At 37.3% G+C, this 23,890-nt stretch overlaps 1 protein-coding gene across 1 annotated transcript; it reads right to left on the reverse strand.

Moving 5' to 3' along the window:
- Window positions 1-265: 265 nt before the first annotated feature.
- Window positions 266-23,261, reverse strand: TMPRSS12 (transmembrane serine protease 12). Its single transcript, XM_046639830.1, has 5 exons — window positions 23,045-23,261; window positions 21,881-22,076; window positions 13,237-13,505; window positions 3,085-3,227; window positions 266-678 (listed from the first exon to the last, which is right to left on the reverse strand). The coding sequence occupies exons 1-5, from the start codon at window positions 23,253-23,255 to the stop codon at window positions 427-429; spliced, it is 1,071 nt and encodes a 356-aa protein (XP_046495786.1). The 5' UTR covers window positions 23,256-23,261; the 3' UTR covers window positions 266-426.
- Between the last annotated feature and the right edge of the window lie 629 nt (window positions 23,262-23,890).

Genomic DNA, 23,890 nt, shown 5'->3' on the forward strand with positions numbered 1-23,890 from the left:
AATTCAACATGATAATATATCATACAAATAAACGATTTTGAATAAAATAAAATCTAACTTAAAAGGAAAGTGTGTTGATTAATTTAACAAAAGAACTGCTTTCATTTTAATTATAAACTCTTTATTATTTGACATTTACATACATAAAGTATATATTTAACTGGATATTTTATACACACTCTAAGAAAGTATTCCAAATGCAAAATTATGATTATACAGTAAAACAAACAAGATATATCAAGGAAGCATGTGATTCAGTGCCAAATTTACAATCATATATTGAATATGTCACAATCCTTTTATTCCAAAAAATGTTCACATGAGAACTCTAAAGTGGGCAATTACTTGCCAAAACAATAAATGATTTTCATTATGTAGAACCTGGAAAGGGACACAATGCAAAAATAAAGATTCTTCAGAATTTCTTTATGTAGTTGCTAGTAAGACAACAGAACCGAAGGCTATGAGGACCTGTCCAAGTAGAATATTTATATTAAATATGCCTTTATTGCTTGCCGGGTAGAGATGATTTGTCAGCCACTTTTGGTAGAAGGATGGCCCACTATAGACACCAGGAAAGTTTTTTCGACCACAGCCATATCCAAAACTGGTAATTCCCATTACAAAAAATCGTTTGTGTTCTGGTAAGTAGCACATTAATGGTCCACCACTATCACCCTATTAAAAAAAGTCCCAAAATAGAGTTAGTTACTTTTAGTAGTCTTTAAACAACAGTAAAGCTGGAATAAATGAATCACATTAAACATACATTTATACACATTTTCAGTATACCTCCAAGTTATAAAGATCCATAGATTTTCAGTTTTATAATCCAGCTCACACAGGAGGTATTCAGTCTGGTCTGGTATTTAGAGGAACCATATAGCTGGTGGGTAAACTTCCCATCTGCATAGTTGTGAACCAGAGTATCAGAAATCAAATAGTTTGGATTTTTTAGTAAAATTACTCAAGAGAAATATAATTTAGGAAGTATGCAAAACATTGTAAATACTGTTTATTAGAATACTTCTACTGCTTAAGGCTGTGTGTGAAAGGTATAACTTTAAGATACACGAGGGATTCTTTTAGGTGTGTGTGGTTTGCTAGCTAGAGGAGAGGAGTAAACTGGCATCTTGCAAGAGAAGGCATCTTTCTAAGTGTTGACAGTGACTGGTGCAGGATAACCTGAATAAATGACTAAGCCTCTCAAATAGTATCACAAATAACAAATCTCTATCATATTTTATAAGACTGTCAATGCACTGAAACACTATTACTAAGGACTATTAATCACTCAAAACAACAAGGACACTGAGATAACCGTTTCAGTGCCTGGAGGTTAAGGACTGTGTTTCGAAGGTGTTTTCAGATTCTCTGCATTAGGTAAGCATTGAATAATTATTTTCTGACAATGAGAATGTTTCACTTATGAATGTAATTCAATTAGATTGGACTCTTCACTATTTTACTCAGCAAGATTCTTAAGGAAAAGGACACAGGAAAGATAAACCCTGGGTTGCAGGAATCAAAATGAGTAGGAAAAGATCAGAGCATGGAGTACTGCTTGGGAGGGAAGTGCTGGTAGATTTAGAGTTAGTAAAGAAAAGAGGAATAAAGAAAGATTCAAAACGCACAAGAGGCAAAACAAAAAAGAGATAAATTGGACTTCATAAAAAGTCAAAAACTTTTGTGCTATAAGCAATAGCATCAGGAAAGTGAAAAGATAGTCCACAGAATGGGAGAAAATACGTGCTAACCACAAGTCTGGTAAGAGACTTATATCTAGAATATATAAAGCATGCTTATGACTCAATAATAAAAATATGAATAACTCAATTTAAAAATGGGCAAAGGATCTGAATAGACTTTTCTCCACAGAAGATATACAAATGGCTAATAAGCATATGCAAAGATGCTCAGCATCATTAGTCATTAGAGAAATGCAAATTAAAACTACAATGAGATACCACTTCACACCAACAACTTGGCAATAATCAAAAAGACAGACAATAGGGGCTGGCCCCGTGGCCGAGTGGTTAAGTTGGCGCGCTCCGCTGCAGGCGGCCCAGTGTTTCGTTGGTTCGAATTCTGGGCGCGGACATGGCACTGCTCATCAAACCACGCTGAGGCAGCATCCCACATGCCACAGCTAGAAGGACCCACAACGAAGAATATACAACTATGTACCGGGGGGCTTTGGGGAGAAAAAGGAAAAAAATAAAATCTTTAAAAAAAAAAAAAAAGACAATAATGGGGCCGGCCCGGTGGCGCAGCGGTTAAGTTCGCACGTTCCGCTTCTCGGCGGCCCGGGGTTCGCTGGTTCGGATCCCGGGTGCGGACATGGCACTGCTTGGCAGCCATGCTGTGGTAGGCGTCCCACGTATAAACTAGAGGAAGATGGGCACGGATGTTAGCTCAGAGCCAGGCTTCCTGAGCAAAAAGAGGAGGACTGGTAGTAGTTAGCTGAGGGCTAATCTTCCTCCAAAACAAACAAACAAACAAACAAAAAAGACAGACAATAACAAGTGCTGACAAGGATGTAGTGAAATTGGAACCCTCATACATTGCTGGTGAGAATGTAGATTCATATGAAATTTCCAGAATAGGCAACTCTATAGAGATTAGTGGTTGCCTTGGGCTGGGGGTGGGTAGGAAGAGAATGAGGAGTGACTTGTAATGGGTAGAGACTGCTTTTGGGGATGACAAAAGTGTTCTAAAGTTAGATTATGGTGACGGTTGTACTACTCTGTAAACACACTAAAAACCCATTGAGTTGTACACTTTAAATGGGTGAATTGTATCTATGTAATATATGTCAATAAAGATGGTAATGAATAAAAACAGAAAGAGATTCAAGGCAAATTTTGCCTAAGGTTGACCATGATTGTAGAAACAAAGGAATTAGGAAAGCAAGAGAATTTGGATTGTTGGAATAGTTAAAAAGGAGGAAAAAATAATTTAGTATTTTTAGTCTTATCAAGACTAAATTATCAATTAAGTCTTCACCAGGAAGTGACCAAAGGCCTTGTTCAAGGCCCCTTCCAGCTTTAGAAAATATTTCTCAGGAAAGTTATTTGGTCTTACCCTGCAAGTATCAAAAATTCCATCTTCATCACCTGCACAAAATGAAGTGTTGGGAATCATTTCTCCATAACTCTTAGCAGAATTACAAAAGTTTCGAGAAATAAAATGCACTTCTGCTTCCAGTAACATATTTGTAATATTACCTATTAACAAAAAAATACCAATAAATTATTTTGGAGAACAGGCATTTTGACAGTGATATAAGATGTTCATGTTGCAATGATTTTCTTTCCAAAGTGACTGATTCAACAATTATGTAAAATTATATCCATATATGTACGTATGTATGCCTAGGCAGATTGTGGAAGAATGTTCATCAAAATGTTAATTACAGTCCTCTCTAGATAGTAAGAATTTCAGGTTATTTTTATCTCTGCTTTCATATATTTCTTTAAGGTCTCACAAAAGGATCTATAGTTTTTATGAAATAAAGCTATATAAAATGGTCAAGGACTAAACAGGTAAATGCCGAGGTCAATCTTTCTTATGTTGTAAGTGGTGAATAATTTTTATTAAATATTCTAATGGTGCTTAGTCTTGAAGGATGGTGGACATGAAAATAAAATTTTAAGATTGTAAATTCATGTACTTCTCTAACTTCTCTGGTAATTCCTGAACATAAAGTGGTTCTTTGCTATGGAAAAGATGGGAAAATACAAGACAACACTTCAGGAACCATTAAAAGATAGATCATTGTAAGATTTATCCATAGAAAACCTGCTGTACCAGCAGGATCCGATTCCATCAGCTCATCTCAGAGTTGCAGTTGTCACATGTGGTAGGTGAATATTTTGTGTGCCCTGCATCCTTCCCCAGCTTTTCTAGTAATAGACATTGTCTTCTTGGCTGCAGGTGGGCAGATGACCCAACTGTTGCATTCACAGAATTCCATTCTCCTGGTGACACTGATTGGTCTAGGGGTAACTATATTTGGTATAAATCTAACCAATTAGAATACTTCTCCAGAATTTTTTTGATCTAGAGCTGCCAAAGAAGAAACTTTTCACCCTAGTCACAATACTGTTTAGCTATAAGCCCAAAGCAGCCTGCAGCCATAGTTCCAGCCTTATGAGGACAGGCAGCCTGAGAAAATAAAGTCATCATGCAGAGAGAAGAGGAATAGGAAATAGAAATACATAAAATATGTCCTAATGGCATTCAGATTCCTGGATCAAGGTTTCCTAAAGGCCAACCACACTTCTGCTATGCATTTAAAAATAATTAATTTAAAATAATACTTCCTGCATATGAAAGAAAATATGTAACATATAGAATATAATAATGAAATGAATACCTGGGAACATACCACCCAACTTATGAACCTGAACAATACTAATAGAAGTGTGATATTGGTGCAGGTCTATTCAAAATCACCAGAGACTTTCAAAGTGGATAGAAGAGAGAGAGAGCTCAGAAATAGAAGTTTGGGTTTTCTCTTCTGCTCCACTGGTCACTTAGAATATCCTTACACAGAGGTGACATCAGCATCATGGTGGAGTGAGCTGTTCCCATAGTCTCTCCCCGCTAAGACACAATGAAAAGAATATTCATTAGCCAACACATGACACCCACACAGCACAAGAAGGTGTCTGAGAGATCCATACAGTCATACATCTGAAGGTGGGTTACTGGATCCCCAGGAAGCAGTGGAAGGAGGTGAATGGATCTCCTCCTGCTCCCAGTGGCAGTGTTCTACGGCACAGGACCTCATGCATTGACCAGCACAACCCTAAGAGGAAATGGGGGAACAGGCAGGCCTCCACAGGAACACTTTTGCTTTTGGAATTGCATCCCAGCCCACAGGAATGCTCCACACTGAGGCAGCTCAGCCACCACATGGGTGCCCCCACTAAGCCCAGCAGCCCAGGTGGGCAGCCAGGGAGTGCAGAGCAGGCTCATGTGTGTGAAACAAAGTGCTCTTCCCATCTCGCTTGGCACACCAGCTTGTCCAGGGCAGTGGATCTGCATCAGAATGCCTGTACCTGCATGGGTGACCCACCAAGCATTGATGGCAGACGAACCCTATCAGGCCAGCTTCCAGTGGACAGGTGCAACTTCCAGCAGCAAATTCAGAAAACCCAGCTCCTCCCCACCTCCCCACTGCCCCCACTGCAGTGGTGGCAGGTGGAATCTGCAACCTGATACTACCACTATGTGCCAGCAAAGGTCTACTTCATCAAACACCATGAAGAAATAAATTAACACTCCAGATCAGAAGGAAAATGACAGGTCTCCAGAAAGCAATCCTGAAGCCACAGAAATTTACAATCGAACTGACAAAGAATTCAAAATAGTTATAATAAAGAAAGTCAACAAGTTACAAGAAAATTCAGAAAGACAGTTCAGTGTAATCAGGAATAAAATTAATGAGCAGGAGGAATTCTTCACAATAGAGATTGAAAATCTAAAAAAAAACAACAGAAATGCTGGAGATGAAGAACACAATAACAGATGAAAAAGCAATCTAGAAACCTTAAAAAACAGAGCTGACATTATGGAGGACATAATTAGTAATTTGGAGGACAGAAATATAGAAATGGTTCAGGTGGAGGAGGAGGGAGAACTAAGACTAAAAAAAATGAAGAAATTCTACAAGAAATATCCAACTCGATTAGGAAATGCAACATAAGGATTATGGGTATTGCAGAGGGAGAAGATGGGGAGTAAGGAGCAGAGAGTTTGTTCAAAGAAATAATAGTTGACAACTTCCCAAACCTGGGGAAAGAACTGGAATTACAAGTAAATGAAGCCAATAGAACTCTTAATTACATCAATGTAAAAAGACCTCCAAGGCATATATTTGTAAAACTGGCAAAGTCAATGACAAAGAAAAAATATTAAAGGCAGCAAGGCAGAAGAGAATAATCTACAAAAGCAACCCCTATCAGGTTTGCAGGAGATTTCTCAACAGAAACCTTACAGGCTAGGAGAGAGTGGAATGACATATTCAAAATACTGAAAGACAAAAAATTTCAGCCAAGAATACTCTATCCATTGAAACTATCCTTCAGATATGAGGGATAAATAAAAACTTTCCCATATAAAGAAAAGTTGAGGGAGTTCATCACCACAAGACACCTCCCTCACAAGAAATGATCAAGAATGCCCTCATAACTGAAACAAAAAGGAAAAGGTTTACAAAGCATTGAGCAAGGAGATAAATAGACAGACAAAATCAGAAAATTGCAGCTCTCTATCAGAACAGGTTAGGAAACAATTATAACATTAAAGATAAAGGGAAGGAAAGCATCAAAACCAACTATAAACACTTCATTTTAATCACAAACCCACAACACAAAATGGAATAAGCTGTGACAACACCTTAGATGGGGAAGAAGAAAGGGATGGAACCTGCTTAGGTTAATGGAGATAACAGGCTATCAGAAAACAGACTATTTCATCTATGAGATCTTTTATACAAACCTCATGGTGACCACTAAAGAAAAAAATCAGAACAGAGACACAAAATATAAATAAAGAGAAAACTGAGAAAACCACTATAGAAAATCAACAAACTGAAATGGCAGTCAGAAATACATGGGAAGAGAAACGAGAAATATAGAACAGCTGGAAAACAAGTGATAAAATGGAAGTATTAAGCCCTCATTTATCAATAATCACTCTAAATGTAAATGGATTGAATTCTCCAATCAAAAGACAGAGTGGTTGGATGAATTAAAAAACAATACGCAACAATATGCTGCCTCCAGGAAACACATCTCAGCTCTAAAGGCAAACACAGACTCAGAGTGAAGAGATGGAAGATGATACTCCAAGCAAATGGCAAACAAAAGAAAGCAGCTGTTGCCATACTTATATCAGACAAAGCAGACTTCAAGATAAAAAAGACAATGAGAGGCAAAGAGGGGTAGTATATAATGATAAAAGGGAGATTCCACCAAGAGGACATAACACTTACTAATATATATGCACCTAACATAGGAGCACCAAAGTACAGGAAGCAACTTTTTTATTTTTGAGGTGAGGAAGATTGGCCCTGAGCTAACATTAGTTGCCAATCTGCCTCTCTTTTTATTTTCTACCCAAAGCCCCAGTACCTGCTTGTATATCCTAGTTGTAAGTCCTTCTAGTTCTTCTATGTGGGATGCCACCACAGCATGGCTTGACTAGCAGTACTAGGTCCGTGCTGGGATCAGAACTTGCAAAGTCTGGGCCACCAAAGCAGAGCACGCGAACATAATCACTACACCACTGGGTTGGCCCTGGAAGCAACTATTAACAGACCTAAATGGAGTAATTAACAGCAACACAATAATAGTAGGGGACCTCAACACTCCACTTACATCAATGGATATATCATCCAGACAGAAGATCAAGGAGCAGTGGAATTAAATGAAAAACTAGACCAGGTGGACTAATAGATACATAGAAAACACTCCGTCCCAAAACAGCAGAATACACATTCTTCTCAAATGTACATGGAACATTCTCAAAGATAGACTATATGTTGGGAAACAAGGCAAGCCTCAATAAATTTAAGAAGATTGAAATCGTATCAAGCATCTTTTCCAACCATAATGCTATGAAACTAGAAATCAACTATAAGAAAAAAGATGGGAAAATCACAAATATTTGGAGACTAAACAACACACTACTAAACACCCACTGGATCAATGAAGAAATCAAAGGAGAAATAAAAAAATATGTGGAGACAGACAAAAATAAATCATACCAACTCTTAGGGGATGCAGCGAAAGTAGTTATTAGAGGGAAATTCATAGCAATACAGGCCCACCTCAACAAACAAGAAAAATCTCAAATAAGTAATCTTAAACTAAACCTAACAGAACTAGAAAAAGAAAACAAACAAAGCCCAAAGTCACCAGAAGGAGGAAAACAATAAAAATTAGAGCAGAAATAAATGAAACAGAACCCTCCCACCTGGAAAATAAAAAAAGAGTATGAAGGATCAATAAAACTAAGAGCTGGTTCTTTGAGAAGATAAACAAAATTGACAAACATTCAGCCAGACTCACTAAGAACAAAAGAGAGAAGGCTCAAATAAATAAAATTAGAAATGAAAGTCAAGAACTTACAATGGATACCATAGAAATACAAAGGATTATAAGAGAATACTATGGAAAACTATATGCCAACAAATTGGTTAACCAGGAAGAAATGGATCAACTCTTAGACTCATAAACCTCTCAAAAGTGAATCAAGAATAGGGAATCTGAATAGACCAATCACAAGTTAAGAGATTGAAACAGTAATCAAAAACCTCCCCAAAAATAAAGTCCAGGACCAGATGGCTTCTGTGGAGAATTCTACCAAACATTCAAAGAAAATTTAATACCTCTCCTTCTCAAACTATTCCAAAAAATTGAAGATGATGGAACACTTCCTAACATATTCTATGAGGCCAACATCACCTTGATCCCAAAGCTAGATTAGGACAACACAAAGAAGGAAAATTACAGGCCAATATCACTGATGACATAGATGCAGAAATCCTCAAGAAAATATTGGCAAACTGAATATGGCAATACATTAAAAAGATCATACACCATGATCAAGTGGGATTTATACCAGAGACATAAGGATGGTTCAACATCCATAAATTGATCAATGTGATACACCTCATTAACAAAATAAGGAATAAAAGCCACATGATCATCTCAATAGATGCAGAGAAAGCATTTAATAAGATCCAACATCCATTTATGATAAAAATTCTCAATAAAATGGGTATAGAAGGAAAGCACCTCAACATAATAAAGGCTGTATATGACAAACCCAAGCCAACATCATACTCAATGGGGAAAAACTGAAATCCATCCCTCTGAGAACAGTAACAAGACAAGGGTGCCCACTCTGGCCACTCTTATTCGACACAGTACTGGAGGTTTTGGCAGAGCAATTAGGCAAGAAAGAGAAATAAAAGGAGTTCAAATAGGCAAGGAAGAAGTGAAACTCACTATTTGCAGATGACATGATTTTATAGACAGAAAATCCTAAAGAATCCATCAGAAAACTATTAGAAATAATCAACAGCTACAGCAAAGCTGCAGCATACAAAAATCAATTGCATTTCTATACTCTAATAATGAACCAACAGAAAGAGAACTCAAGAATACAATCCTATTTACAATCACAACAAAAAGAATAAAACATCTAGGAATAAATTTAGCCAAGCAGATGAAAGACCTATACAATGAAAGCTATAAGACATTACTGAAAGAAATCAGTGATGTCATAGAGAAATGGACAGATATTCCATGCACATGGGTTGGAAGAATAAACATAGTTAAAATGTCCATACTTCCTAAAGCAATCTACAGATTCAATGCAATCCCAATCAGAATCCCAATGACATTCTTCACAGAAATAGAACAAAGGAGCCTAAAATTCATGTGGGACAACAAAAGAACCTGAATAGCTAAAGCAATCCTGAGAAAAAAGAACAAAGCTGGAGGCATCACAATCCCTGACTTCAAAACGTACTACAAAGCTATAGTAATGAAAACAGCATGGTATGGCACAGGAAGAGACCCACAAATTAATGGAACAGAATTGAAAGCCCAGAAACAAAACCACACATCTGTGGACAGCTAATCTCCAACAAAGGAGCTAAGAACACACAATGGAGAAAGAAAAGTCTCTCTATTGCTTATTTTTAATTCTACTTTTTTATTTCTTTAAGCAATTCACATATACTTATTTTATATTCTATACCTAAAATATTAATATCTGATATCCTTGGGGAGCTTAATCTGTTGTTTTATTTCTGTTGATTTTCATTATTATGATTTGTTTCCTTATATGTTTGGTGATTTTTCTGAACGGATATTTGGTTGATTTTAATCAGTGGGAATCCTAAGTGCCTTCTGACTTGGTACGACTTTAGCTCATTAATATGTAATATATATTATCATTTCATATATAATATATTCATATATAATGTTTCAATGATTATATATTTTAATTGTCACAGTTGTTTGGTTCTTTTTCATAACTCCTTACTTTTTATTCATACTTTCAAGCACATCTTTTATTTCTTATAACATATTAAACATTTTTTATATTGTCTAATGATTCCAATATCTAAAATCTTTGCAGGTCTTATTCTGATGTCTGTTATTTCTGCTGACTCTCACTCATAGTCCGTTGTTTCCTTTGGGGTTTAGTGAGTTTTAAAGTTATAATCCATTCATTTTCATTGAAACTTTGATGAAATTCTTCGAGGTCTTAGATGAAACTGAATTTCTATACAAATTATTTGCATTTGATTTTCTGTGGCACCTAGAGACATTAATGGTCTAGGACCTATTCAAACTAATTTTAAGCTTGATGCTTTCTAGTCTACTCAGAGTGATCTTGGGCAGCAAATCCATATGAGTGCTATTTGTAGTTACGTATTTTCTGGGAAATTTCCTATCTTTTCCCCCTTCTATTAAGCAATTTTTCTAGCAATCCTGGGGCTGGTGGTAGGGGTTAAGAATGCTTTGGTTATATCCGGTTCATTTTTTTTTAAAGCTTTTTATTTCAAAATCATTATAATTACAGCTAGTTGCAAAGGTGGTCCAGTGAGGTCCAGTGTACTCTTTACCCAGTTTCCTGCAATGGTTATATCCATGTAACTGAAGTATGATATCAAAATCAAGAAACTGACATTGGGACAATGTGTGTATGTGTGTAGTTCTATCCGATTCTGTTGCATGTAGTCACCATTATGATCAAGATACAGCCCTATTCCATCATCACAAAGATCTCCTTCATGCTACCTAACCTTTTGACCTCCAGCAACCAGTAATCTGTTCTCTATCTTGATAATTTTGTCATTTTGCAAATGTTGTATAAATGGAATCAAATATGTGACCTTTTGAAAAGAGGTTTTTTTCACTCAGCACAATGCCCTTGTGATCCATCTAAGTGGCTGCATGTATCAATAGTTAATTCCTTTTAACTGCTCAGTAGTATTCCATGTTAAGGATATATTGTAGTTTGTTTAATCATTCACATATTGAAGAACATTTAGAGGTTTTTTTTTTCCAGTTTTTGGATATTACAAATAAAGCTTTTATGAACATTTGTGAATGGGTTTTTGTGTGGACATACGTTTTTATTTCTCTGGGATAGATACCCAGAAGCGTGGTTGCTGGGTCATATGGTAAGTCTATATGCACGTGTATGTTTTTAAGAAACTGTATCTCTCTTGTTTGGTGCATACACATTTAGGATTGCTATGTCTCCTTGGTGGATTTTCCCTTATATCATTATGTTATGTTCCTCATTATCTCTTGTAATTTTCTTTGCTCTTAAGTCTACTTTATCTGATGTTAATGTAGACATTCTTGCTTTCTTTTCTTTTCTTTTTTCCATTCCAGCTTTCTTTTCATTAATGTTGCCATGGTATATCTTTTCCTGTCCTTTTACTTTCAACTTACCTATATCATATTTGAAGTGAGCTATGTATATATGAACTACATACTGGGTCATGAGTCTCACTCATTCTTAGAGTATATCCCTGGGGCTCCAGCTTTATGGGAGTCTCCCCACACACACTTGAGCAGGTCTTGTCCTTTAACCCTCTCAAGGCCTATGAAACCATAGAAATTGATATTCAATGTTACCAATTTGGCAACTACCCTCCAGATGAAAGCCAGCTTCAGTGCTCCAGTTATCTAAGTTCCCATCTTCACACTCAATCCTTGATGTATGTATTTTCCCTCTTTAATAGTTTTCAGCGAGAAGGTTGGTGTGTATGTAATCTATCATGTTGCTGGAGAGCCAACTTAATCCTCAAAACAACCCTCTGATAGGGATTATTGTTCTCATCTTACAGATCATGAAAATGTATGACATTGTGAGAGATGATATAGATAGTGGAAACACATGAGTTTTGAGGCAAGCTGACCTGGGCTTGAATTTTGACTCCTCATTTAGTTAGCTGTGCAACTTTGGGCAACTTATTTAACCTCTTTAAACCTGTTTATTCATCCATGTTATAGTATTTCTCATAGTGTTGTTGGAGGACATTAAATGAGAAATGCATTAAAATGCTTAGCACTTGTTAAAAGTATCTAGCCATGAATAAATGGTAGTTGCTGCTATCATTGCTGTTCTAATTGTTGTTAAAGATTCAATAACTTGCCTATGGTCATGCAGCTGGCACACAGCAGGGATGAGATTCGGACTTAGGTCTGTGGTTCTAAAGCCCATGCTCTTTTCCCTACACCATATTGCTTTTCTTATCTTCCTTAGAAAGTACTCATGGAGGAAAAAAGAAAAACAATAATTCACAGATCTTTCATACATTCATCCCTATCCTATCTAAATAATCCACAAATATTTAAATAGCCAGGTTCTGGGGGTAATAGAAAAAGAGTCTCAGCACTTGATCCTATGTATTGCTAACTAGACTTTGATTCCCTTAAGTGAAGTTTGTACTTAATGTAGTACTTAGATATTCAGGCTTTAAAATAAAAAGACCTGGATTTGAGTGCCAGCTTCTCAACCTCTAAGATCTATAATTCCTGGTCTGTTAAGTGGGAATAATAGCATTAACTCTCTAATAGGAATATTGGGAGGATAGGCTAAACTAAAGTAATATATTTAGAACAGGGTCTGAAACATGGTAAATGATCCTAAATGGTAGCTGTTGTTATTACCAAAGGCAGAGATCTATTTTCTATGTTTTTTTATTCCTCCCATTAGCTCATTCCGTCAACAATTAGTGCCCCTTTGTGCACTAAAGAAAATACATGGCAATCAACCTGTTTGATACTCAAGAGGACATCAAATAAAAAGGACACTAAATTTGATTCCTTACAGCCAGAAGCTTTTTATTTAAGATAAGCAGTTCTGCCACAGAGCTGGCTCCATCACCTATGAATCTCAGAAACTACAGAAACACTTGGAACCATCATTCTCTCTGAGAATGTCTAAAGGTTCAAGTATCTTGGCATGTATGACCAGAAAAAGTTTCTCTTTCTGCTTTGGAGGATAATTTTCTCTCTCCTACAAGAAAGGAAAAATACAGACAAGAAAAAAAGACATTTCTTTTGCACTGGTTTATAAAGTCCTATGGTTCAAACTCATGATATAAAGAGAAAAAGAAATATATAAAAGGGTTAACTCTCTTCCAATAATCAGGAAAATTTGTGTCAGTAAAATTCATATTATAGTTACCTTCTTCTTCTGTTCTTCCCCAGCCACTTATAAAGCACCTTGTGTTCCAGTCCAGGTTTTGGAAAACTCCAAAAGGTAGACAAATAGGCTGAATATAGTCATTGTACTTAACTGCTTTTTTTAAATGAAAAAGCGCAATATCATTTACATAAGTTTCCAAATCAAAAAATGGATGGATAATGATTGCTTTAACTTTTATCTTCTTTGTGTGAGGATGACTCCTATTTATGTTATTGGTTCCAATCACAGCTCTCCACATTAAAGGATCTCTGAAAGAGAGTAAATGTTCTTATTATAAACATGTTTATTTAACTATGTAAATATTCTTAATCTCCCACTAGCTTTTGTTTTTCTCATGTTAGATTAATAACCAAAAAATTTAATCCTACTTTCATGTGACATAAAGTCACATCAAATAAAAACTTAAATATCATGCTGTAGGAAAAGAGCAAAAGATAATGAGACAGAAAGGCCAAAAACAGATTCAAATACATGAGAATTTAATATATGATTGAGGAAGCACTTCTTATCAATGGACAAAAGGATGAATTATTCAATAAATGGCATTGGGACAATTAACTAAATAACTAATTTGAAAAGTGAAATAAAATTAAATCCCTGAAAAACACTAAAATAAACCCCAAATGGATTAAATATTTAAACACGCAAATCCTCTTAATAAAGACTTCCTATCTCTTAGAGATACATAAAGTGGTATGTCTGAGATTTGCTTCAAAATAATCGGAGGGGGAGTTGGGAGGACAAAGGTAAAAAAGGATCGGGCATGAGTTGATAACTTGAAGCTGGGTGATGAGTATATGGGAATTCACTAAACTATTCCCTCTACTTTTGTAAATTTTTGAAATTTTGGAAGGAAACATTTGGATATTAAATCAGCATGAGAATTTTAAAAATTAAACCAGAAAGAAGATATAGGTGAACACGTAACATTGACATGAGAAAAGACATTATACATTCCAGTCGACTATATCTCTATGAAAAGCACAATTCTGCCTTTCGTAATTCTATTTGAGCAAGTTGGAACATTCCAGTGGACTGTATCTCTGTGAAAAAGGACTTCCTAAAGCACGACACTAAATATAAAAACAAGAAGGCACTAATGAATCTTGTCAGTCTTAACAAAAAGCAAGCAAAACCAAACCAAACCAAAAAGTCTTCTGTAGGTCAAAAATTAACAAAAACCCAAGTGGTTAATAGTTGTTACATCTGGAATTAGATTGGGAAGAAGGAACTTTTACTTTATACACTTGTTTACAAACACTGAAATTCCTTCCCACCCTTCAAATTGGCAAAGTTTATGTGTGTGTTTGATGATAATGCTCAGTATAGACAAGAGTGAGAGGAACAAAGGTAGTCTTATTCATTGTGGAAAGTATAAATAGATGGGCCCTTTGGCAGTGTATATTAATAACCTATAAAAGTTGCATTGTATTTGACTATTATAAATTTCTAGAATTTACCCCAAGGAAACAGAAAATATTTAGCTGTCTTAAAAGTGGACTTAGGGGCCAGCCCGATGGTACAGTGGTTAAGTGCGCACATTCCACTTCGGCGACCGGGGTCTCGCCAGTTCAGATCCTGGGTGCGGACATGGCACCGCTTGGCAAGCCATGCTGTGGTAGGTGTCCCACATATAAAGTAGAGGAAGATGGACATGGATGTTAGCTCAGGGTCAGTCTTCCTCAGCAAAAAGAGGAGGATTGGCGGCAGATGTTAGCTCAGGGCTAATCTTCCTCAAAAAAAAAAAAAGAAGAAAATAAGTGGACTTAGAAACCTCTGAAAAAGTTTGTAAAATTTTTTTAATGTCCTAGTTCTATTTTGTTTAAAAATAAATTACTGCTTTAAACTACTTTGACATAATGTTTCTTTTCCAAACTTACTGAATTTATATATTTTTTGAATTAAAATTTTTTTCCACTTTTATTGAGATATAATTGATGTATATCACCCTGTAAGTTTAAGGTGTACAGCATGATGGTTTGATTTTTATATACTGTGAAATGATTAGTACAATAGGTTTAGTTAACATCCATTATCTCATATAGATACAATAAAAAAAAAGAAAAAAATTTTGCCTTGTGATGAGAACTCTTAGGATTTACTCTTTTTTTTTTCCCCTTATTGGCACCTGAGCTAACAACTGTTGCCAATCTTTTCCGCTTTTTCTCCCCAAATCCCATCAGTACATAGTTGTATATTTTAGTTGTGGGTCCTTCTAGTTGTAGCATGCGGGACACTGCCTCAGCATGGCCTGACGAGTGGTGCCATGTCTGCGCCCAGGATCCGAACTGGTGAAACCCTGGGCCACCAAAGCAGAGCACACAAACTCAACCTCTCAGCCACAGGGCTGGCCCCAGGATCTACTCTTTTAACAACTTTCTTATATATCATATAGCAATGTCAACTATAGTCATCATGTTGTACATTACATCCCTAGTATTTATTTATCTTATAACTGGAAGTTTGTACCTTTTGACCATCTTCTTCCAATTCCCTCTCCCCCTACCTCCCCACCTCTGGTAACCACAAATCTGATCTCTTTTTCTATGAGTTTGGTTTCTGTTGTTGTTGTTTTATTAGACTCCACATATAAGTGAGATCACATAGTATTTGTCTTTCTCTGTCTGACTTATTTCACTTAGCCTAATGCCTTCAGGTCCATCCATGTTATTGTAAATGGTAGGATTTTCTCATCTTTTTATGGCTGAATAAAAAATTGCATATACATTTACCACAACTTCTGTATCCATTCATCCATTGATGGACACTTAGGTTGTGTCCACGTCTTGGCTACTGTAAATACTACTACTATGAACATGGGGGTGCAGATATCTTTTTGAGTTAGTGTTTTCATTTCCTTTGGATATATTCCCAGTAGAATTGTTGGATCATATAGTAGTTCCATTTTTTATTTTTTGAGGAACCTCCATACTGTTTTCCATAGTGGCTGTACCAATTTATAGTCCCACCAACAGTGCCCAAGGTTTCCCTTTTCTCCACATCCACATCAGCATTTGTTATCTCTTGTCTTTTTGATGAAAATGGCCATTCATATATCTTCTTTGGAAAATTGTCTATTAAGTTCCGTTTCCCATTTTAAAAATTGGATTATTTGGCTTTTTTGCTATTGAGTTGTATGAGTTCTTTATATATTTTGGATATTAACCCCTTATCAGATAGATGGTTTGCAAATATTTTTTCTCATTCCATAGGTTGTCTTTTCACTTTGTTGACAGTTTCTTTTGCTGTGCAGAAGTTTTTTAGTTTGATGTAGTCCCACTTGTCTGTGTGTGTGTGTTTTTTTTTATTTTGTTGCTTGTGCGTTAGGTGTGATTTCCAAAAAGTTCTTACTAATAGCCATGTCAAGGAGTTTTTTCCTATGTTTTTTCTAGAGCTTTATGGTTTCAGGTATTACATTTAAGTCTTTAATCTATTTAGAGTTAGTTTTTTTGTGAGTGGTGTAAGATAGGGGTCAAGTTTCATTTATTTACATGTGAATATCCAGTTTTCTCAGCACTATCTATTAAAGAGATTGTATTTTTTTCACTGAGTATTCTTGGCTCCCTTGTCAAATATTAATTGACTGTATATGCATGGGTTTCTTTCTAGACTCCCAATTCTGTTCCATGGGTCTATTTGTCTGTTTTTATGCCAGTAGCATACTGTCTTAATTACTATAGCTTTATATTATAGCTGAAATCAGGAAATGTGATGCCTCCTGCTTTGTTCTTTCACAGGATTTCTTTGGCTATTTGGTGTCTTTTGTGGTTACCTATAAATTCTAAGAGTGTGTTTTCTGTCTCTGTAAAAAATGCCATTGGAATCTTGATAGGGATTGCATTGAATCTATAGATGGCTTTTGGTAGTATTGGCATTTTAACAATATTAATTCTTTTGGTCCATGAACATGGGATACCATTCCATTATTTGTGTTTTCTTTGTCTTTTGACATCAAAAGAAAAAACAGATAAATTGGGCTTCATCAAAATTAAAAACTTTTGTGCATCAAAGGACACTATCAAGAGAATGAAAAGACAACCCATAGAACTGGAGAAAATATTTGCAAATCATATATTTGATAAGAGATTAATACCCAGAATATATAAAGAACTTTTGCAACTCAGCAAACAAATTTATATATCTGATATGGGACAAACATCTAGAATAAATAAAGCACTCCTACAACTCAACAGCAAAACCCAAACAGCCCAATTCAAAAATGGGCGAAAGACTCAAATAGACATTTCTCCAAAGAAGATATACAAGTGGTCAATAAGCACAAAGAGAGATGCTCAACATCACTAGTAATTAGGGAAATGCTAATCAAAATCACAATGAGATACTACTTCATACTCAGTAGGATAGTTATCATACTAGTAGTATAAATGTAGGAAGTATAAGTGATGAACTAGAGATATGGAGCCTGATACTCTGAATCTAATTCTAATCAGTGGAGAGTATTGGGAGACAGAAGAAACATATTTAAGAGATAGTGCACAGAGAGAGTCAACTAACTCTCTGGGTAATGGAGCTGTTGGTGATGCTGTTATCTGAGAAAACAGAGAAGGTATAAGATGAGAGGAAAGACAAAAAAATTCTATTTTTGGACTTGTTGAGAATGTGGCTCCAATACATGGTGTATAGCAGGGAGCTAGAAAAATGACTTAGCTGGAGAGATTGGGAGTTGCCAGCACATGGTGTTGCTGAAACAGAAGTAGATGAGACATCTGTAGGAAAGAGTACAGATGATAAAGAAGAGGATAAAAGGTGGAACCCTAGAAAATATTGCCATTTAAAAGATGACAAAGACTCATCAAGGAAGAGGAAAAAAGAAAAATAAAAGAGAGTGGTGTCTTAGAAATCAAGAAAAGAGATAGTTTCAAGGAGAGCAGTGGTCAACTTTGCCAAATGGTACAGAGATCAAATAGGATGGGGACTGAGAAGAGGCATTGGATTTGGCATAGAGGTGAATCTTTCATAGTGTGTTTTGGCCACAGAAATCAAAACGCAATTGGGACTTTATGAGTTACTGCAGATGAAGCAAAGGGGAATCTTCCTTTCAAGGTGTCTAATAGTGAAGGGAAGAACAGAAACAGGTAGAGTTTGTTTGTTTTTAAAATAATGATGAGGTGACCTAAACATGTTTGAAGGCTGTAGGGAAGAAACAAGAGGAGGAGAATGAAAAATACTAAAGAAACAATGAGGTATAATGAAACAGCATAGGTTTGAGACCTATGGATTTAAATCAGTGGGCTGCCACTTAACAGCAATGTGATCTTGGGCAAGTTACCAAATCTCTCTGATCTGTGGATTCTTCAAGTGTAAAATGGAAATAATAGCTGTCTCAGAGGGTTGCTAGGAGGGCTTTTTTTAAATACAGAATTATATATAACATCCTTTGACAGTACCTAATCTCAGCAGGTCTTTGATAAATGGTTGTTATTAGAAGGAATAAGAGATAATTGATGATACAGGGTTTAGGAAATGAGAGGCAGCAGGAATAGAAGGGGGCAGAGTTGAGACAGGAGGAAGACAGGAGGAAACTCCTGAAAAGTAGAGACTATGCCTCAATAATGTCTACTTCCTCAGCACCTAACCAACTCCCTAGTATATAACATATATTCAGTAAATGTTTGTTGAGTAAAGGGGTAAAAACATCAATAAGATTTAGTCTTGCGAACTGAAAGTGGAATATGAACATTATCTTCAAATGCTTGGAAGAGTAATTAGGTTTAATATATATGGCTTCAGAAGGCAGAATGAAAACCAACACATTTAGTTTAACATAAGCAAAAGCTTTCTAAGAATTAAGGCTGTGGAAAACTGAAATAAGATTCTTTCCAAGATAGCAGTTCATCATCACAAGAGGTGTTTCAAGTAGAGAGCCACATGTTGTAGTTATGGTTATGTGTGTGGGTTTTCATTCTGAGACACCTGGATTTGATCCCTGATTTTGTTGCTTTCCAACTATGGAACCATGAACAAGGTACTTAAGAATGCTGAAGTCTCAGGGTCTCCCTACAGCAAACAGTAGTTGTGAAGATTAGTGGGAATTATGTATGAAAAAATGCCTGGCTCAATACACTGAAGCAATAATTATTTCAGACTAGAGAACCTTTTACTTCAATATTCTAAGAAGGTTTCACATACAGGACAGAGGACTGAATCAGACCATTAAAATGCCTCTTTGAACTCTAAGATTCTATGACAATATAATAAAGCTATATTATTTGACCAAGGTCCTAAATCTAGTAGGTTTTGGAAGCTTACTTAAAGCTACTTCACAAAGTGTCAGCGGAGGACTAGGATACAGGTCTTCCTGCTCCAAACTCATTGTTCCCCCCACTGTGTCAAAGGAACAGACCGTAAAGGCACAATGTCAGGACTTAGGTGAGAAGAGCTTTTCCAAGAATCTTCAAACCATACCAAGCAGGCATTTCCTCCCTTGGTTTAAGGTTTGAAAGCTGTTGAAAAGGAGTTTTTAAAGACAGCATGTTAGAAAGCAGTTGTAAAACACCCACACCGGAAAGAACAAAATTGATTCCTAACTGAAACTTTTTTCTATATCACTTTCTGTACTCTTGGTTTAGACTTTAGTATCTTCTCATTTTTCTAATCTCTATTCTTCAAAAGGCCAATTTATGGAACTGAAATGCATGTTTTAAAAATATAATATACAGGGGCCGGGCCAGTGGTGTAGTGGTTAAGTTCATGCACTCTGCTTTGGCGGCCCACAGTTCGCAGGTTCAGATCCCAGGCAATGCTCATTAAGCCACACTGTGGCCACATTCCACATACAAAATGGAGGAAGACTGCTACAGATGTTAGTTGGGTGACAGTCTTCCTCAAGCAAAAAGAGGAGGAGGATTGGCGACAGATGTTAGCTCTAGGCCAATCTTCCTCGCCAAAAAAATAAATTAAAAAAAATATATATATATAAAATATATAGATTAAACTTTATGTGCCCCATCAGGGTAGTTGCCCTCAATTGAATTTTGAAGTTGTTGTTAGTTCCTCTTAAAGACTTTTCATTCTTCTCCAAGACAGCTGTTCTCTTAAAAATGAAAGACTCTTTAAAGGGAGACTATATGACAGGCACCATGGTTTGCCAAAGGATTTATCTGAGTTTCATATTAAATGGTTAGGAGGGTTATAAAATTCTATTCTGAGGTAAATCCTGTTTCTCCAAGACAAACATCATCCATAGACTCAATAAACATTTATCATGTCTTCTGTAAGTAGGCCAAGTCCTATATTAGTACCAGGAATACAAAATAACACATGTAGTCCTTGTCTTCAAAGAACGCGTGAGCTAATGGTGGGAAAGACAAACACATTGTTACACTATAATAACCTTAAAAGCTAAAAGAAAAACTTCATTATTTAAAGGAAAGTTCAACAAACTCCAACCCACAACTCAGATCTGGACTGTCTGCTGTGTTTATACAGCCCACTAACAAAGAATATTTTTCACACTTTTAAATGGTTGGGAAAAACCTAAAATGACAAAATAGCATTTTGTTCAAATTTTAGTGTTCATAAATAAAGTTTTATTGAATCACAGCACACTCATTCAATTATGTATTGTCTGTGGCCACTTTGGTTCTACACTGGCAGAGCTGAGTAGCTGTGACAGAGACCATACAGCCTGCAAAGTGTAAAATATTTACTATCTGTTCAGAAAATGGTTGTTGACCTCTGATTTAAAGGATTTATTTCAACAAATATTTAGTGTACTACATATAAGGCATTATGGCTACTTGTAAACATATGGCTTAACTGAACATAGCTGAAGTCAAATGGTCCTCTACCACTTCAAAATATCCCTTAACAGAAATGCAAATCAAAACTACAATGAGATAGCTCCTTGCACCCATCAGAATGGCTATAATTAACAAGACAAGAAACAATGTGTTGGAGAGGATGTGGAGAAAAGGGAGCTCTCATACACTGCTGGTGGGAGTGCAAACTGGTACAGCCACTATGGAAAACAGTGTGAAGTTTCCTCAAACAATTAAGACTACACCTATCATATGATCCAGCCATTCTAATGCTGGGTATTTATCCAAAGAACATGAAAACACAAATGAGTAAAGATACATGCACCCCTATGTTCATTGCAGCATTATTCACAATAGCCAAGACTTGAGAGCAACCTAGGTGCCCATCAAGTGACAAATGGATAAAGAAGATGTGGTATATATACACAATGGAATACCACTCAGCCATAAAAAAGATGAAATCTTGCCATTTGTGACAACATGGATGGACGTGGAGGGTATTATGCTAAGCTAAATAAGTCAGAGGGAGAAAGTCAAATACTGTATGATCTCACTCACAAGTAGAAGATAAAAACAACAACAAACACATAGAGACAGAGATTGGATTGGTGGTTACCAGAGGGGAATGGGGGAGGGAGGAAGGTGAAAGGGATGATTCGCACATGTGTGTGGTGATGGATGGTAATTAGTTGTGGGGTGGTGAACTTGATGTAATCTACACAGAAATTGAAATATAAAGCTGTACACCTGAAATTTAAGTAATGTTATAAACCAGTTACCTCAATTAAAAAAAAAAAAATCCCCTAAGAGAATAAAATAGGAGTTGTGTTCTGAATACATACCTAGACTGCTTAGTGCAGTGGGCAGCTGTGAGGACCCACCTATCTTTCACTAAGCTTCCCCCACATATATGAGTAGGAACTTTGCCAGATTGAATCTGCAGGCTAACTATCCATGGCCATGCCCCAGCTTGAGCTTCTGTGCCCCCTATAATCCGAGATCCTTTCAACACATTGGCAAGGGGTGCTGTTCCACAATCTAGAAATAAAAATGATATATTATTTGGACTGAACATCTAATCATATGTATTACTTCCTAATCTTAATATGGTAATATAATCTTTTAAATTCCTATTTAAAAACTGATCATGCAGGGCCAGCCCCTGTGGCCTAGTTGTTAAGTTCAGCGTGCTCCACTTTGGCGGCCCCAGTGGGGTTCAGTTCCTAGGCCTGGACCTACACCACTTGGACCTGAGCCACGCTGTGGTCGTGACCCACAGGCAAAATAGAGGAAGACCGGCACAGACGTTAGCTTAGGACAAATCTTCCTCAAGCAAAAGGAGGAAGATTGGCCACAGATGTTAGCTCAGGGCAAATCTTCCTCGGAAAAATATCAAACAGAAAACAAACACCTGATAAAGCAAGCTGAATACCTAAAGGCATGCCCATATTTTGAAAAGAAACATCTTAAAGGAGAGCTAAGACAAGCATGCCTTAATTGATTACTTACAAATAGAAAGCCATTAAATCAATACGATTCATTACTTTTAAAACTCGGTTGCCCTAAAGTATAAAAATGAGATAAGTTTCTCTATCCAGATATCACTTTCTTCCGAGTGAACTGGCGATTAAAGAGCCTAGGACTGGTGGATCAAGAGTTCAAGTTCTAATACTTCCCATTTAACTTGTTGGATTCATTTTTCTCAACTGTATTATGGAAAGGTCACCTAATAGCCCTTTCAATTCTAAATTACAATTAATTATTAATCTGTAAAATGGGAGTGACAAGCCCCAGATGTTTTGAGGAGCATGTATGCCACCCTACACAAGTGTATGGCATTTCTACTCTTACTACTACTACGGTCATCATTATAATTGGAGTGCACAGGTCTATAAATTTTCAGTTAAAGGCAGGTGGAACAACAGAAGAGGAGGAACCCAAATTGAACCAGCTGAGAAGTGGGGAAAGGCAACAGAGAGCGTCCACAGAGAGGAGCAAGCCGGTACTGCCCTTGGCTTTCCATCCTTCCTCTTCCGGGTCCTGGCGCCCCTCCTGCTCCCAGGGCCTCGCACGCCGGGCCTCAGGCGCCGTCGCCTGCCCAGCGGCCTGTTCCCGCCAGGGGCTGCGCCTCCTCTCGGCAGAGAGCAAGTGGTGTTCCGAGCAGACAAGCGAGCTCCCCACAAACAACAGCGCGGCGCTCAGCAGTGCCGGCCTCATTTTGGACCTCCGGGGGCAAGATGGCGGCAGGCATTCCCACCCGCGCCGGGCCGGCGGGCTCGGGCCTGGGCGCCCACGTGTGTGAGGCAGCAGTGGCGGCCGGCGAGGAGAGCCCAGCACGCGAGGCAGGCGCCGTGCCTGCGGGGGCGGGAGCCTGGGAGGCTGGCGGAGTTGCCCGGATGAGGGTGTCCCCGCCCCCACGTCCTCCAGTTGACGTCCACTTACACGGAACGGATGTATGTGAAGTGGCTTGCCGTCAGCTAGGGTCTGGGGTTTCGTTAATTGGCGATACTTTCCTGGGCCGGATCCACACGCTTAGACAATACAGTAGGACCGTTGTGGTGGGAGGGGAGGTGCTGGAACCATTGGGGGCTACTAGCTCAGACTTGTAGGGCCAGGAAGGCTTCCAGAAGCAAGGGCACGGAAACCTAGGCCGGTAAGCTGGGGAAGGGAGAGAGAGCAGAAGCCAAAGCAAGTGCGGAGGTTGGGATTTGAGACAATAGAGCCATTGGGAGGAACTCAATATGTGTGATACAGATTGAGCTCACCATTAATTGTATTGTAGTAGTTTGCCTTCAACTGATCACCTCAGGGTGAACTGATAAAATCAAATTTAAGGACCTGCAAATTTGAGG

Source organism: Equus quagga, chromosome 1 (assembly GCF_021613505.1).
Source record: "Equus quagga isolate Etosha38 chromosome 1, UCLA_HA_Equagga_1.0, whole genome shotgun sequence".
NCBI lineage: Eukaryota > Metazoa > Chordata > Mammalia > Perissodactyla > Equidae > Equus > Equus quagga.

Excerpts from the sequence above, each read along its gene's own strand:
- TMPRSS12 (XM_046639830.1), bottom strand. The coding sequence starts at position 23,255 with ATGAGGCCGGCACTGCTGAGCGCCGCGCTGTTGTTTGTGGGGAGCTCG. Across the intron at positions 22,077-23,044 it reads AGGATGGAAAGCCAAGGGCA|ATTGTGGAACAGCACCCCTT; the intron begins GTACCGGCTTGC and ends TTTTATTTCTAG. Across the intron at positions 679-3,084 it reads GAATTTTTGATACTTGCAGG|GGTGATAGTGGTGGACCATT; the intron begins GTAAGACCAAAT and ends TTTTTTTAATAG.